Source organism: Delphinapterus leucas, chromosome 3 (assembly GCF_059928025.1).
Source record: "Delphinapterus leucas isolate spDelLeu-1000000601 "Yukka" chromosome 3, BTC_Dleu_Yukka2, whole genome shotgun sequence".
NCBI classification, from domain to species: Eukaryota; Metazoa; Chordata; class Mammalia; order Artiodactyla; family Monodontidae; genus Delphinapterus; species Delphinapterus leucas.
Window position 1 is genome coordinate 126,691,226 of NC_143131.1, and position 17,260 is coordinate 126,708,485.

The following is a 17,260-nucleotide window of genomic DNA, read 5'->3' on the forward strand; positions in this document are numbered from 1 at the left end:
ACACTTCATCAGGGCCCAGACCCTCCCCACAGCCTGCTGGGCACACCCACTTCTTAGACGCATGGACATCTCATCTCCTCTCCCAGGACAGGCTCCCAGCTGGATGTGAGAGCTTCAGCCAGCCTCTCCCAACTTGATAGCCGTCTCTTTTCTCACCACTGCTCCCAAGTATGCACTTGCTTTGGTGCCAGGAGGCAGGCTTGTCCTCTGGTAAACTTTGCACCATGACCCTTTCCTCCTCCAGAGTGGGACATCCGGTCGGCTAGGCCTGGATTTCCCGCTTCTCCCAAGTATCTTGGACACTGCCTCTATTTCCTGCCCCTCCGCAGACAAGCAGACTCTGGGGCCCCCTACATTCAATATTGGCTCCAGTGCACAGTCCAGGGTGAGGGGAATGGAGAGCAAGGGCACCTTTCTGCTCTGGAACGATCTCATCAGACTCTTTAATCCTTGCTACTTGGGGAGGCAAACGTTTGGTATATAATCATGTTGGGGAGGAGGTGTGTGTGGTAAGTTCTGTCCTTTGCCTGAGTGCTGTGAGGCCTGCTCATTCACACTCATTCAGCAAATCTGTTTGAGTTCTTAACTATGTGCTGAGCACGGTGCTAGGCAAGAAAATAGATTTAACCACAAAACACACAAATCACAAACAGGGCCCTTGCCATTGAGGAAAACTCTACTGTGCTTGGAGATCTTGATAAAATTCAGTAGGTAAGCGACAAGGGCTTAATTTCCAAAATATATAAACAGCTCATACAGCTCAACATCAGAAAAACAATCCAATTGAAAAATGGTCAGAAGACCTAAATAGATGTTTCTCCAAAGAACACATACAGAGGGACAACAGGCACATGAAAAGATGCTTAAAATCACTAATTATTAGAGAAATGCAAATCAAAACTGCAAAAAAATGAGGTGTGACCTCACACCAGTCCGAATGGCCATCATCAGAAAGTCCACAAACAATAAATGCTGGAGAGGGGGTGGAGAGAAGGGAACCTCTTGCACTGTTGGTGGGAATGTATATTGGTGCAGCCACTATGGAAAACAGTATAGAGGTTCCTCAGAAAACTAAAAATAGAGCTATCATATGATCCAGCAATCCCGGTCCTTGGCATATATCTGGAGAAAACTCTAATTCAAAAAGATACATGCACCCCAATGCTCATTGCAGCAGTATTAACAATAGCCAAGATGTGGAAGCAACCTAAATGTCCATCAGTAGATGAATGGATAAAGAAGATGTGGTACATATATATATATATATATATATATATATATATACATATGCATACAATGGAATATTACTCAGCCATAAAAAAGAATGAAATAATGCTATTTGCAGCAACATGGATGGACATGGAGATTATCATAGTAAGTGAAGTAAATCAGGCAGAGAAAGAAAAATACCATATGATATCACTTATATGTGGAACCTAGAAAAATGATACAAGTGAACTTATTTATAAAACAGAAACAGACTCACAGACGTAGAAAAGCTTATGGTTAACAAAGGGGAAAGAGGGGGATAAATGAGTTTGGGATTAACAGGTACACACTACTATACATAAAATAGATAAGCAACAAGGACCTACTGTATAGCACAGGGAACTATATTTAGTATCTTGTAACAACCTATAATGGAGAAGAACCTGAAAAAGATATATATATACATAATATATATACATATATATGTAACTGAATCACTTTGCTGTACACCTGAAACTAACACAACATTGTAAATCAAGCATACTTCAATAAAAATAAAATAATTAAAAATAAAAATTCAGTCAATCTGGGTGGGGCCCACATTGCTGCACATTTCTGAGCTCCCAGGTGACACTGATACTGCAGGTCCCTGGGTCACAGAGACTTGGATGAGCTTAGTTAGCAACTCGAGAGCAGAAGCAGTGCAGGGTCCATTCTGGATGAACAGTTGTCAGGATGACCAGCAGGGACCTTTCTGGAGGAACCCTGGGAGGTCTTTCTTTCTCCCTCACACCAAGACCACTTGTCAAGAGGCCAGGGCTCTGCTGGCCTGTCCCTCACCTGGCAGAGTCTCGACAGGTGCCAGTGCCAGGGTGGGAGCAGTTGTGGAAAAGCTGGCATTCCAGGAGGGGTTTCCTTGACTCAGGTGTGCGATGATGGCAGGGCTCTAGGGGCCCAGGATGCTTTGCTCAGCACATCCTCTTGTCTTTGCAGACTGCGCTGGGTGCAAGGAGGAGATCAAGCACGGCCAGTCACTCCTGGCTCTGGACAAGCAGTGGCACGTCAGCTGCTTCAAATGCCAGACCTGCAGCATCATCCTTACCGGGGAGTACATCAGCAAGTGGGTTTCTCCCCCTCCCCGCCCCGCCCGCCTGGCCTCTGCATGCTCCCAGACCTGGCTGCACATGACCCTTGCCTGAGTCCCCAGCAGCATCTCCCTCCGTTTCCATCCAGCTATCACACTCTGGCCGCAAACAGCACCCCACACACCTTGGGCCCTCACGCGGTGCTTCCTCTGCCTCAGATACTCTTCTCTGCTCTGCACGTGCTTGCTCCTCCCTTCTGGTCTCGGGTCCCACACCCTCTCCTCAGAGTTGACCTCATTCTGCCCTATTCTTTTCCTTCATACGGGCCAACACCATTTGCAATTGTATATTTATCCATGTTAACTTTTTAGTAAGGTTAATAATACTAGCTACCATTTATTGAGCTTTTATTGGGGACAAGGAATGTACTAACTGCTGTGCACGAATTATCACGTTAAGTCCCATGACTACCCCCATGAGATATGTATCCCCATTTGAAAAGCTGTAGAAACTGTCTCAGGCAGTAAGTAATTTGCTCCAATGATTATATTTAGTGTCTGTCCTCACTAGGGCAGTAAGAGATGATGGACACACAGTTGTCAGGGAAGATGGCCCAGCCTACACACTGAGCACTAGACAAGCCCCCTTGTGCTAGGCCCTTGTGACCACGTTTACATACTCAAGTACCTAAAAAGAATTAGGGCCACAGACCCTCACAGCTTTGACACTTTATGCTCCAGACACTTCTCAGGTATCGCCTCTGGCCCGATGCTAGGACACAGTGAGCATGTAAATTTGTAGCATGCATGGTTTCTGCTATCAAAAAATAAGACAGAGAAGCTATATACATAAGAAACTGTGCCTCCAGGGGATACGTGATTGAGAGCTCAAGAGAAGTTCTGTTCTTTAAGACCTTTCCAATCATAAGTGACAGAAAACCCAACTCAAACTCCCTTAAAAAGCAAAAATGGGAGTTTACTGACTCATAGAAATGGGAAGGCCAGCGGCATTCTGGCTTCTGGCATGGATGAATCCAAGGGCTTAAAGATGTCATTAGTACTTCAGAAGTGTCTCTCTCTCTCTCCCCCTCTCAGCTTTACCTTCCTCTGCATTTGTTTCATTCTCAAGCAGGCCCTCCCCAAATGGTAGCAAAGATGATCACCAGCAGCTCCAGGCTTTCATTCTAGCAGCTTCGCAAACCTGGCAGAGAGAGAGAGGCTTCTTTCCCAAGAACTCCAGCAAAAGTCCCACAGCTGCCTCTGATTTGGCCACCGGTGGGTCACATGCCCATTCTTGACCATTCACTGGCCAGGAGGATCTCAACCCTCGAGCCAGAGAGCAGCTGTTTGTGAGTTCTTTGTAACTGCGAGTGCGAAGGGGTGGTTCCCAGGAAAACCCAGGCGAGGTACTGCTGCTGGCTGAAAGGGAGATAGATGCTAGCTAGACGACCCTTGTCTGTGTCAGAGGTCTAAGCGAAGGGCTGTGACTGTTCACTTCTAACTAGCAGAAGTGGAATCTGGAATATATGAGAGCTTTATGGAAGATGGTGATATTTGGGCCAGACCTTGAAAAGGGGTATAAGATTTGAAAATATAAAGAAGGAAAGCTTGTAGGCAGAATGCCCAGCCTGGGCAAGGGCAGGGAGGTGCTGGACACATCCATCCTGTTTGTGGGAACTCGGGTGTGTGCACAGGTGAAGCCCAAAGCTGCAGAGGTTGAGCTGAGGTCACAGCCCCGAGAGCTTTGAAGGCCATGTTAGTGGAGTTTGGCATGCACCTCTGTGCCTGCCAAGTAAGGAGTGCCCTTGGTGAGTCGCCAGCCGGGAGTCCTTGAGTTTGTGAGCCTCAGTCCAAATTCTCTGGGGGAGTAAGGGTTTGCTCAGAGCTCCTCGCAAGCAGGTCCAGCCCAGATTGCCCACCACGCCTTGGGCCTCTGCAGCCGGACTCTGGGCCCTTCATCCATCTGCCAGCAGAGTGTCTGATGCTTAGAGGCCCTGGCTGTGGCACTGATGCCCAGGTTAGAAGCCCAGCCCACTTGACCTCAGCAAGGGACTCAGCTTCTCTGAGTCTCAGTTTCGTCATTTATAAAAACAGGGCTAAGAAGACGACCTGCCTCATAGGGTTGTGTCAGGGCTCAGAGATCTGTGCTTTGTACCTAATCAGTACCCGGTAAATGTTAATTTTTACCATCTGCGTCTTTTTAGAATCATGTATATTTCAAATTCCCGAAGGCCTCACAACCTCATGGGTCCAAATTAGGAGGTGTTGGCATTTATACCCAAATTTTTCTGGCTCATTGTGCCCACCTCCTGACAAATGACTATCCCCCTGCAGGGTCACCCGCCCATCCCCACACAGTGTGGAAGGGTTGGGGGAGGGGGAAGCTTGTCTCGTGGACCCTCAAACAACAGTCTTACCTGGTGACTTTGCTGAGCACGGGTCCTCATTGCCAACTCTCCTTCAGGAAACACTGATGGCTCTGCTGCCCAGGGTGGGCTCCTAGCAGTGCCCACAGAGCAGCAGCCTGGACATGCCTGTTCTTTAGGCCTGTGTGTGTGTGAGCAAGTTCTGTTACGTACGAAAGATGGCATCAGCACTTCAGAGAGATGTCATCAGATCTGGTCCTTAGAGCTAGGCAGGGCTGGAGCAGGGCTGAGCTCTTTGATGCTCCAACCATCTCCACATGGGCCCTTGAAAGCTGAGCCCCAAACGTCCTCCTTGAAGACCCCTCTCAGCAATCATGAGGATTCTCCTAGCTGCCATTTGCCAAGTACTCACTGTAGGCCGGGCGCTGTGCTGAGCCCTGGGACACGCTGGAACCATGTCCTTTAATTCTCATGACAACCTGGGAGAAACCAGACCGTCTGGGTTTGAACCAGCTTTAGGTCATCTGAATTGGGTTTTCTCATCCATACAGTGGGGAGACTGATAATTCCAACCTCATAGGGCTGCTGCAAGGATTAGATGAAATAACCTATGTAAAACACCCTCAGAGGGCCTGACACACACCAAGCAATAGATATCAATGGCTATTAGTAGTAGAGGGTCGTATAAGAATAACTAACAGTAATCTTATTACTGCCCAATAAGTTATCAGCACTGGGCAAGAATAGAGCACTTAGGAGGTGGTCGGGGGAGAGGCGGTTCCTGTTTTCTACTGATCCAGGGGCACAATCAGATGACTGATCGTATTGATGACCTCCTGGAAGGGAAACTGGCAGAGGCTGAGAGGGGGATAAAGACTTTCCCCTTTGTGCCCCTATAATGTGCCAAATGCAAATATTACCTATTCTAAATAAAATAAAATTTTATTTTTAAATGAATTTTTAAAAGAGCCATTTGGGGTAAAGGAAAAAGCAGGTCTGGAGAATTTGTGGGGAGGGAGAGGAAGAAGAGTGGAAAAGGGACACTCACAGCCAGCAGCAGACCGGTGGTTCCCAGGCACGCTCAGGGAGTTTGTCATGATGCAGGTTCCCTGGTATCCCCCCATCCCAGGAATCGTCTGATTTTGTATATCTGAAGGGTGTCTGGGGAATTGGCATTTTTAACAGTTCCCTGAGTGCTTCTAATCTTGGCCCAGTCACAGTTGCCTGCAGGTCTGGGAAGCTCCACGTGACACCCCCGTAAACCCCCCTAACTTCCTCTTCCTGTGTGGATTTCCTCTTGCAGGGATGGTGTTCCATACTGCGAGTCTGACTACCACTCCCAGTTTGGCATTAAGTGCGAGACTTGTGACCGATACATCAGCGGCAGGGTCTTGGAGGTGAGTGGGTACAAGTAACTCTGAAGATGTTTGGGCAGGATGGCCTGTGACTCCAAAAAGTCATCCCTGAGGAAGGGGAGAGTCACCCCACACCCCTTTTTCCATAGCCTCTACCTCCCCCATTTTCTCTACCCCAGCTTAGCTTGCTACATAACCTTGAGCAGATATCTTCTCTGGGCACCCCCAAAATGAGGAGCTGGACAAAATTATTCCTTGTTCCAAAAATGCTGTGTTGGAGATATCAGTTGCTTCTCTAGATTTAGACCCAGCTCGATTACTGGGGAGTGACAATTATGATTTTCTTCCCAACCCTGCTTTATTTTTTAAGCATTTGGTAATGTGCTGATTTAAGAACCAGCTTGTCTAGCAGCCTATTCCCTAAGCCCTTCTTTGGTTGGTCCATCACCATGGCAACAGCTCTTCTCTACCTCTGATACACAGCTCGCTCTGCCATGACAGACAACCTGCAGCACCATTGCTGAGCCCTTGCCTGATCCCTCGCCTGAGCCCTCGTTCGCTGGCCTTCCTGGCCTTCCCTCCCACACCCTGTGGGCCCAGGAAGCTGTCTTCCTATGCTTTGGGACCACCCACCTCGAGGAACCAGAAACAGGAAAGAGTTTGGTGCAAATGAAAAACAGTAGCCTAAGAGTAGAAACAGTTGAGTGCTAACTCATGCTCAGATTTTGGGTATCTTTGCCTTTCTAGGCCGCAGTTTTCTCATGTGACAGTGGCTGAGGGATGACAGACTGGGTCAGGCCTTGCGAACAGAATCATTAATTCTGACTAATCTGGCCAGTCGGTTGTGGTTACCTGGAGTCAGCAGTGTGTTGAGAAGGATTCTTCAGCCGCATCTCGGCTCAGCAGGAGAAAGTATAGCAACCAGGAATGGAGTCTGAGGAGATGCATTGAAGCTGAGCAGGAAGCTGCCATGTGAAGAGCTGGAGGAAAAATGAGCTTGACCCTTTCAGGGAACAGAGAAAAAGGCCAGTGTGCCTGAGTTCTGTAAATCAGGGCTAGAGGAGGATGGAGTATGTCATAAAGGGCATGTCACATAAAGCTCCGTAGACCTGTTTAGGAGTTTCTGTTTTCTAGCAAGTGCAGTGGAAAGCCACTGGAGAATTTTAAACCAAAGAGCAATGTAGTAAGATTGCTTTTACAAGATTGTAGGGAATCAGAGAGAATGAGATAAACAAATGCACGGAGTGGATAAACCATCAGACATTTCCAAGGAGCTGTAGGAGTGAGATGTGGAGGAAAAGGCATGAAACAAAAGCATAGGGAGAGTTTGGGCCCAGGTTTCTGAGGGCCTGATACCAGGGTGAGGAGTTTGTCATTTACGGGGCAACAGGGGCAGGGGTGTTGTAGAAAGGCCAAGCAGAAGTGACCTGCTTCAAGCTGCATCTTAGGGAGGATAACGTGATGTACATGGGCTAAATTTAGAGGAAAGAAACTGGAAGTGGGAGACCAGCGAGGAGCCCTTGACCCCTCAGGAAGGACTCAGGAGGTACAGTGGCAGTGGAAGGGGCAACCACCCTGTCTACAACACTGTGGAAGTAGAATTCCAGTAGCTTTGCAACCATGGGGCAACTTGTAGACGTAACCATGAAAGGAGGAGAGGCCAAAAGTTGAACCAGAGTGTCAAGCCCAGGTGAGAAGAAGTCTGGTGTCGCCACCCGCAGAACTGGGGGTGGCGGGGAAAGAAGCTGATCCGGGCAGAAACATATCGAGTTCTCTTTGGGGTGGGGTGTGGCTGAAATTCCAGGAAGGTTTCAAGAGGACAGTGAGAATGTGCATCCGAGCTCAGGGACAAAGCTCAGGCCTGGAGGGACCAGTCTCAAAAATGCTAGGATTTGAATAATAGTCGGCACCATTGGAGTCATCGGGATTTCTGAGAGAGGAAGAGAAGTGGGCTCAAAGCAGCCTTGGGGAGTGGCTGCTTACAGGGGGCAGAAGGGGCTGAGAAGTTGTCAGAGCACGAGGAGCAGCAGTCGGGGCGTGGGGGGAGATTGGGAAGGGGTGATGAGAGGACAGAGCTCCGGAAAAGATGGGGAGTCAGTCAGGGCGTTGGGCAGATTCTACAGAGCAGGTAGGGATACGCAGGCTGAGAAAAAGCTGTGAGGTGTGGGGCAAGGTTACCTTCAGGAGAACCATTTGTTGGGTCTGCAGGATTGTGGGCAGGGGGCATCCACATCGTGGTGGGGTAAAGGGTCAGTGGCACGAGAGATCGTAAAAGCAGACTTTTCGTTCGAGAAGGAAGAGAGTTCGATTACATGCAGGGCCAGGGCGGTAGACGGGAATTTGTCCCAACATTTCCAAGCTGCTCTGAAATCGTGTCGGTGGCTGTCTTTTCCCCGGCATGTTACTGTCATTTAGCATAGTGAGAGCCTTCTCTTCTTGGGCAGCTCTTGTGACTGGGTTTCAATTGATTACATTTGTACGAGGCTCCGTTAGCATCTTGGGCGTGTTGATTTTTTTTTTTTTCCTTAGAGCAGGAAGAGACTTTTAGCAATCAACTAGTTTACCCTCCTCGTTTTACATATAAGAAAAGTGAGCCCCAAGACATGTGGTGCTTTTCCCAGGTCACATGCAGAATTTCTAGTAAAGACAGAGCTGAAATCTGGGACTCCAGAGAGTGGAGTGGCTCCCGTATCCCACACAGATGCCAACAGCTCTCAGCTACCCAGGGCCTTTGAGGCAGTGTGATGTATGAAAATACACAGTTGGAGTGAAACAGACTTAGATTCCAGTTTTATCACTTCTAGCCATGAAACCTTAACCAAGTCACTTCCTCTCAGTCTTATTAGAGTCTTTATCTATCAACGGAGAATACTACTGTTATTAACTCCTAGTAGATATGTCAATGTGAAATCATAGAAAATATATATATTGGTCTCTGCCCCTGGTTCCTGGCACAGAGCTCCTAAAATCCTTCTAATTTCCTAAGTGATAAGAGCACTAGGGGCATATTTTGTTCTAACATTTGATCTTTGACCTCAGTTCCTACACACAGAGCTCCTAAATGGCTTGGAATTTTCTGAGGGTAGGAGCGTATTTTGTTCTAATGAGGTGACTCTTGGTGGGCTCCTGGATGGGGGCTGGTCACCAGAAAAATATCAAGCCATGATTAGAAGCTTAAACTTTCAGCCCCAATTCCCATCCTCCAGGAAGGGGAGAGGGCCTAGAAATTGAGTTAGTGATGGATCCTGCCTATGCAAGGAAGCCTCCGTAAATACCCCACAAGTACAGGATTCAGAGAGCTTCCAGGTTGGTGAACAGGTGGAGGTTCTGGGAGAGCGGTGCACAGTGAGAGGGCATTGATGCTCCATTCCTTGCGCCACATACCTTGCGCCTCTTCTACCTGGATGCTCATCTCTATTCTTTTATCATATCCTTTTGTAATAAACCAGTAAATGTAACTGTTTCCCTGAGTCCTGTGAGCCATTCTAGAAAATTACTGAACCCAAGATGGGGGTCATGGGAACCCTGATTTATAGCTGGTCAGTAAGAAATACAGGTGACAACCTGGGACTTATGATTGGTATCTAAATTGGGGTTGGGGGCAGACAGTCTTGTGGGTCTGAGCCCTTAACCTGTGGGGTCTGACGTTCTCTCCGAGTAGAGTGTCAGAATAAATTAAATTATAGGACACCCAGCTGGTGTCATAGAGAATCGCTTGGTGTGGGAGAAAAAAAAAAAACACCCACATAGCTGGTGTCAGAAGTGCTATGAGGATGGTAGTAGTCTGAGAGTAAGGGACCAACACAGGGGTGTGTTTTTCCTTTATAGCTAGTCAGGACTCTTTTGCTTGCAAGTACAGAAACTATACTCAGCTGGCTCAGACCAAAAAGGAAATTTATCAGCTCCCATAATAAAAACCCAGGAGGAGTTCTTACTTCAGGCACAGCTGGATCCAGCACTCAAACAAATGCGTTTGGAATATCTTGCCCTCTTGGTGCCACTTTCTTCTGTGTTGGCTTTATTCTCAGGAAGGCTCTCCTATATGATGGGGAAATTGGACACCATTGCTCTAGGCTTACATCCTATCAGCCAGCATTTCCGATGGAAGGCGAGCTTTCTCTTTCCTAATAGCTCAGCAAGCATCCTGGGACTGGCCCTCATTGGAGAATCTCAGGCCCATCTCCAAACCAGTAGCTGTGACCATAGAGCTGGAATAACCACATGGATTGACATGGGGAATGGGTAGTCAATCCCACCAAGGAAAAGCTTGATGCTAGTTCTGGAGGAAGGAGGAAGGAGGAAGGATATTTGCCAGGCCAAAGCAACAGCTGCCCACTGCGAGGCCCAGTGCATTTCTGGGTACACAATAGGCACTTAATTAAATTCCATTTCCCCTTCCCATTCCCTCCCCAGGCCACCCCACAACCCCTGCCTCAGTGACAGACCTCAACGTGCTGAGCGCCAGTCACACTCCTTCCTTCCTGGTCTGTGTCCTCTCCAAGGAGAACCACAGCCCTGTGTCCCTGTGCTGCCTTGCCTAACCTTGCTTGTGGTTTTCAGACCTCTCCAATAGGGCCCCATTTTCCAGGTACTGATTCTTTGCCATTTTTCTTCACTATGTTCTAGACTTTGGCTTGTTAACAGACAGAACGTCTCATCTTATCCCACTGACTTGGTTTTCCTTTTGCTGGGACCTGCTGCTCTGCAGCCTCCCTTCCCCACTCCCTCAGGTGGTTTTTAGTGCCATTCATGGCAGGATTGCTAGATGGGCACAAAGCCTCTTGCGGCTAGAGCGGGGTGCTGGGGTGTGACATTTAGGAAGATGCCAGCTTCAGTTTTGCCATCGTGCTGTTGCCATCCTAGAAACAGGTCTATAATTGAAATGATAAAGAGACACAAAGTAGGAAGAGACTACTAATTAAAACGATTATCCTTGTCATGGTATGGGAGAATCAGTCCCACGACATCTCAGCTTGGGAAAATTAGCAGGCTTGTTTGCTTTGGTGATGATAAGAACATTCTGTCATTGGTGGGAGCCATGCAAACAACCAAGACTGAAAAAAGGGGATTTTGGATTTTTTTTTTCCTTTTTAAAAAATCTGCCCTTTCCACATTCTTGCTAAATTTTTAGAATAAATCAAGTCTCTCCAGAATAGATAAGTCCGTGCCCAACCAACCCTCCCCCACCCCAAAAGATTCAGGGAGAAGCCTTCAGCATTATACAGTTATACTTTTTGAATTGGAAGGAACCCATTAACATCAGACCAAGTGATGTCTGGGGGGCCGTTAACAACATCCCAGTATCCATCAATTTCCCCCAGCTTATATCCCCCCCAATAAAACCCTGCCCTAACATGCAACATATACCTTCAAAATGAGCCCCACCTTCCAACCCAATTGCTGCACCAAGCCCCTCCCATATAGCAGTTCTAGAGCTGCCAGTGAAGGGCCCTCATGTGCCAGGTCCTCTTGGCTGGGACTGCAGTGTCAGAACTGTCGGCCTGGAAGTGAGCACTGGGCTGGTGACCGGCCCTCCAGGGAGCAGCTCCAACATTGCTCCTGGCTTCCAGTGGGACCTAGAGTCACAGCCTTCTCCGAGGGTTGTTTCTTCCCCCAAGAGAGGAATTCTCAGCTGCACATCATTTCCATTTTTACTTGAAATAATGGGTAGGGAAGGAAAGTGGGAATAGGGAAGGGGGCTCACCAAAGTCAGACTGGGGTGAACTGGGGATGGTGTGGAGATTCCCAGGTACAGCAGTCATGGGACTGGCCTGAGGGTCAGAGACTCCCCAATAGGTCCTGGCTTTGTGGGTGCCCTTGTTTGTCCACTGAGCCCTAAAAGTGTGCCACTTTCACAATTTTTTCCATGCCTATGAGCCTCGTGTGCTCATTCTTACTTAATACTATAACTTATCTTCAAGTTGGTTCCTTTACACACAAGAAAACTTATGTAATATAACAGGAAAACCAGGATCACGTGCCATATTGCCAGTGACTGAGAAAATATAGCCCTAGTGGAGGCTCCAAGCCTCACATCTGTTCTTATTCTTAAAAAGGTAGATTAGTGGGCTTCCCTGGTGGCGCAGTGGATGAGAGTCCGCCTGCCGATTCAGGGGACATGGGCTCGTGTCCCGGTCCGGGAAGATCCCACATGCCATGGAGCAGCTGGGCCCGTGAGCCATGGCTGCTGAGCCTGCGCGTCCAGAGCCTGTGCTCCGCAACGGGAGAGGCCACAACAGTGAGAGGCCTGCATACCACAAAAAAAAAAAAGGTAGATTATTAAGTTTTGGATAGATGTTAAAGACATACTGTACCAAACTGGTACTTTCTCCTTGGAAAAAGTCAGAATTGATAGAGGATTAAAAGGGACATCTTTTTTTTCACGGATCCAATGTCATTAAACCGAAGGTCTCTGTGCCACTTAAAACCATGTCAGGTACCTCTGGTGGTAAGGGCCCATTCTTGGCGACATGCTGGGATGTCCTCAAAGTAAGGCTGTTTTCTCATCTGGAAATAAGGAGGTAGGACCAGTGGCCTTCAAATGGCCCTTTCACTGCTGGAATAGAAGTACAGGTGTCCAGGGAAGTCCCCTGAATGCCATCAGATACGCATGGTGTGGAATCACCAAGCTTCTGGTGAACTTTTAGACTGCTCTGGACTCCCCTGCATAGACTCCCAGCCAGCTTCAGGGCCATGAAGATGCCATCGACACTAATGAGTTAGGAAATGTTCAAACCCAACCTGCCCCACTGGATGGCAGCCCCAGCTCTGACCTCTTTTATCTTTTTATTTCCATAGGCAGGAGGGAAGCACTACCACCCAGCCTGTGCCAGATGTGTACGCTGCCACCAGATGTTCACCGAAGGAGAGGAGATGTACCTCACAGGTGAGCAAACCTGACCCTCTGTAAGGCATTCCTATTCCCTCATGAGTAGAAAGGAGATACAGTCTCCTTCCATCTCAGTGCTGTCTGTGCTTTTGGCTTGTCCTCAGAATTGTGATTCATTTGCCCCTCTCTGGGTGGTTCAGGAAAGTTGCCGGTGTGGCTAATGTGAAGTGACGTGTAATCTGCCTTCTGTCCCCGTGTGCCTCCACCGGCTGCTCGGCTGGCCTGCTTCCCTGGCAGTTCTCTGAGCAGACTGCCCTGGCTCTGCCAGTGGGTGGGAGGTTGAGCTGCTTGGGGCCAAGGGGTCAGAGAACAGGAGGATGTCTGAGTTACAGAGTGTCTGCACCATCACAGCCCCCATACCCCCACCTCCCTCTCCCATCCCTTCCCCCCCCCATCTCAGAGCATCCCACCAGGCTGCTGCTTGGTCTTCCCACAGACTCTCAGGATGCACCAAAAGGAATGGGAGGGAACCAAGAGTCTCCAAGAAGCAAATCAGAGCTGTTTTCCCTCTGCCGCTTCCCGGGGTCCAGCCCTCTGACCCCAGGATTCTTGCACCAGTCTCCAGGTGCTGCTCAGTCCTCCATCCCCTGCCCAGTCCGTCATTCCCAGGCATTACAGTGTTCTCGGCAGAGCCCTTTCGAGAGGTCTCCAGGGCCCATCCCTGCTCGCCCGTGAGATACACACACTTCAGCCTAGGATTTAAGACCCTCTCACTGAGGGCTCAAACTGCCTTGAACAAACTCAACACTTCAGCTGCCCAAGCCAACTTCCAATCATTCCTTCGTCCATTCAAATACTCTTTCTCGAGCCCCCACCAGGTGCAGGCTCTGCACCAGGGTCCACAGTGAATTCCAACCTCAACCCTACCTCCATTGCCCTGTAGTCCAGGGGGCAGGTGGACCATGGTCAGTAGTCACACAAATACCTGTCAACTGTGAGAAGCTGTACGAAGGGGAGGAGTGTGGGACTGTGAGAGCACATGACGGGGTGGGGAGGGCAGCAGGGAAGGTTCCCTGACAGTGGGCCGGGAGCTGGGGTTCAAAGGACGAGTGGGTGTTAACTGGGCAAAGAGGGGAGGGATGGGATTCGCCAACCTGAGGGCACTGAATCTGCCAGCCTCTGGGGGGGGGGTGAGGAAATGGCAAGTGTGGGAGACCGAGAGGAGCCAGTGTGTCCGGGGTGCAGCCAGAAGGTGAGAGATGAGGTGGGAGGTGGGCAGGGCTGGCCAGGCTGGACCTTGTGGCAGGGACGGTGTTCAGCCTCTCGGATGATCTCATGGTCCTGGTGCCTCCGAGTAGATGCTCTTCACCTGCGTCCTGAACACTGTGTCCTGTGTGCCTTACTTTGGAGCGCCTACCGTTGTAGGCCCAGTTTAGGCACTGCCCACTTCAGAAACTCCCCAAATGGCCCCAGTCCCACCCACAACTCACTAGTCCCTCCTCCTGGAACCCCCTCAGCCCTTTGTTTGCACCTGGTCCCCTCCAGCTTGCATTGAGCCGTTGGCCATCTCCCTGAGAACCTTGCTTCTGACGTTGGCCCCTCAGCCCTGGCATTGACCCACATGCGCTCACTCTACAGGTGATCGCTGTTGGCTGAATTGCTGTACTAGCCATCCACAGCTGTTTGAATAGCCGTCTTGGGGAGGGCATTTCTTGGGGAGAAACCTTCCTCCCAGTTTCCCCACAAGGCAGATGGAAGGTCAGGGGGGCCATTACAAGGAGCATATGTTCCTATCAAGCTTGTCCTAGCCACACATGCCCATGCCAGGAGTTCCCTCAACATGTGATGAATCCCCTTTGCCTAGAGCCAGTTTCTCAACCTCAGCACTGTTGACATATGGGGCCAGATAATCTTTCCGTGTGGAGACGTCCCTGTGTACTACAGGGTGTTTGGTAGCATCCCTGGCCTCTGCCCACTAGATGCCAATAACGTACCCCTTCTCATTGCGACAACCAAAACTATCTCAGACGTTGCCACATGTCTGTCCCCCAGGAGGCAAAATCAACCTGGGTTGAGAACCACCAGCCTAGAGCTATTCAGCAGAATCTCATGCCACCTCCTAGGAATGTTAGAGCAGGGTTCCTTTGTTGGACTGAGCGAGATGACCATTTCTAAGATGCTGTGAGACTCTACAGCTACTTACTTGTATGTACAGTCATGCAGGTATTAGAGGTGAATCGATCCCAGGAGTCACTCTAGGCTGTAAAGTAACAACCCTCATTGTATAGATGGGGAAAGTGAGCCCCAGAGACACGAAGAGATTTGCATGAGAGCTCAAGGGTACAGGGGGCAAAGGGGGACATGGCCTTATGACTCCCACTCCAGGGCTCTCCCCATCTTGCCTCCTGAGACCCGAGCCCTGCCCGCTACTCTGATCTCTGAAGGACTAGGCCTCCCCTTTTCCATGAGCACTGATCCCTCAGTGCCTGGGTCCCTGCTGCAGGACCCTATGTTATATGCTGGGAAGCCCACATGAGTCTCAGCAAACTGCGTGGTATCTTCATGGACCCTGAGAATCTGGACTTTGCGCTTGGTCTGAAAGTTTGTTGCATGAATTCCTCACCCCCTTCTTTGATGAAGATATTTCCTAGTGTTGAAACTGCTCTCATGTTCATATCACGAGAAATCAAGGTCTTGCCCTTACTGCCTGAATTACCAATCCTAATCGCCCGTTTAGTGCTTTGAAACCTGGCTCCACTGTTTAGTAAGTTTTTGACCTTGAGTAAATCTCTTAACTCTCTAAACCCCTATTGCCTAGGCCGTAAAATGGGCTAGTAACAGTCCCTATAATATAGCAATATAGTAAGTTCCTGACACACAGAAAGCTTTTAGTTCCTTCATGTAGCAGATACCTGTTGAGCACCGCCTGTGTGCCCAGTGCTGTCCTAACAACCAGAGACGTAGCCGTGAGCAAGTCCCACAAGTTCCCTGCTCTCCTGGGGCTCACATCCTCATGTATCAGTATCTTCTAAGCCCTGCTTTGGACCAGAACTTCACAGAATGCTGAAAGAGTTAAGTGATGGAGTAGCTTTGTCATCATGAGAGAGAATGCACAATCAAACCTTCAGCAGAGATGCCTCCAGGACGTGGAGACATTCTTGGTGATAAAGAAGGGCCTGTCACCCCCCTCCTTAATTATCCCCATCCCTACCCCCCACCCCAACCCGGGCTTCTGGGAGAGTGGGAGTAATTGTAGGGCATTCAAGGACCTGCCTCGAGGGATGCTGAGTGATCCTGGAATGAGGGGGTCTAGGCTATCCGCTGCTAGAGTCATGCTGACTCGGGCTGTGGGCTTCTCAGGAGTGGCAGCCACCAGGGGTTTCTGCTATCACTGAGAGCTGGCCTTGTGTTTGCCTTGGACACCCTCTCCAGGCAGGGGTACCAAGACTCAAAATTATATTCCCCAGAAATGGCAAGAAAACTGTCCTTCCAGACAGCATAGGAGTGGTGAGAACCAGCCAGGAGGACACCTGGGTCCAAGCACCAGCCCTTCTGCTAATGGGCTGTGACCTTGAGAAGTAACTTCTTTCTCTGAGGTCTCTTCCCTCACCTGTAAAATGAGGATAATTACACCATCTTTCATTCATCCATTCCAACTGAGGGCATGTTTGTGCCAGGCGCCCAGAAATGAACGAGGCAGGGGTGCTTGCTTCTGTGGTGGAGTTTACTCTCAGCAGCGGGAGATCGACTTTAATCAAACAGAAGTGCAAACATGCAGTGACAAGCTGCGATGAACGCTGTGAAGGGGAGGTTTGGGAGTAACTGGAGTATGTTATAAGGCTCCTCATCTAGTCTGGGAGGCCCGGAGAGGCTTTGCCGAGGAAGGGAAATTGCAAGCCAAGACCTTGACATTGAGTAGGAGGTGGGAGCGTGAGGGGGGGAGGGAAGAGTGTGGCAGCAGAGAGAACAGCAGGTGCGAAGGCCCACAGGGCAGGAAGCTTTAACGCGGTGGAGAAACCGAGGCAGGCCCACGTACCCGCTGCGCAGAGAGCAAGCGTTCTCCACAAGGGCCTCAAGAATATTAGAGGGGAGGACGAATGTGAAGATGCCAAGTGCCCCACAAAGCGACGTGCACGCAAGAGAGTGGGTTAGGAAGCCTGCAAATCTTATAAACCCTGTCTTGTCATTCCCGTGGCCAGACATACTATGTTACTGGCAACCAGCCTCAGGAGGTTCTTTGGTCAGTTTGTTTGTGTTTTAATTGCTATGTAATGGCTTTCTGATGGGCTCTAATTGGGAGAAGTCTGACATCTGTCTGGATAAGAATTTCCGGGGCCCCAGGAGACAGGAGCAAGTTTTCTTTTATTTGTTTCAAGTTCTCTTGTGCAGTCTTTTAACTGTTTTTGTAAAGTTGCCA

General features: G+C 49.3%; 1 protein-coding gene across 15 annotated transcripts in view; it reads left to right on the forward strand.

Moving 5' to 3' along the window:
• ABLIM3 (actin binding LIM protein family member 3) overlaps positions 1–17,260 on the forward strand; it is a 193,549-nt gene that overhangs the window by 112,411 nt on the left and 63,878 nt on the right. For 14 of the 15 annotated variants that reach the window (XM_089909518.1, XM_089909519.1, XM_030762775.2 and 11 more), the window contains 3 exons: positions 2,203–2,329; positions 5,963–6,056; positions 12,813–12,900. In XM_089909518.1, the coding sequence (XP_089765644.1) occupies positions 2,203–2,329; positions 5,963–6,056; positions 12,813–12,900 (309 nt within the window). The remainder of the gene's footprint in view (positions 1–2,202; positions 2,330–5,962; positions 6,057–12,812; positions 12,901–17,260) is intronic. The other variant, XM_089909527.1, reaches the window with a different exon arrangement.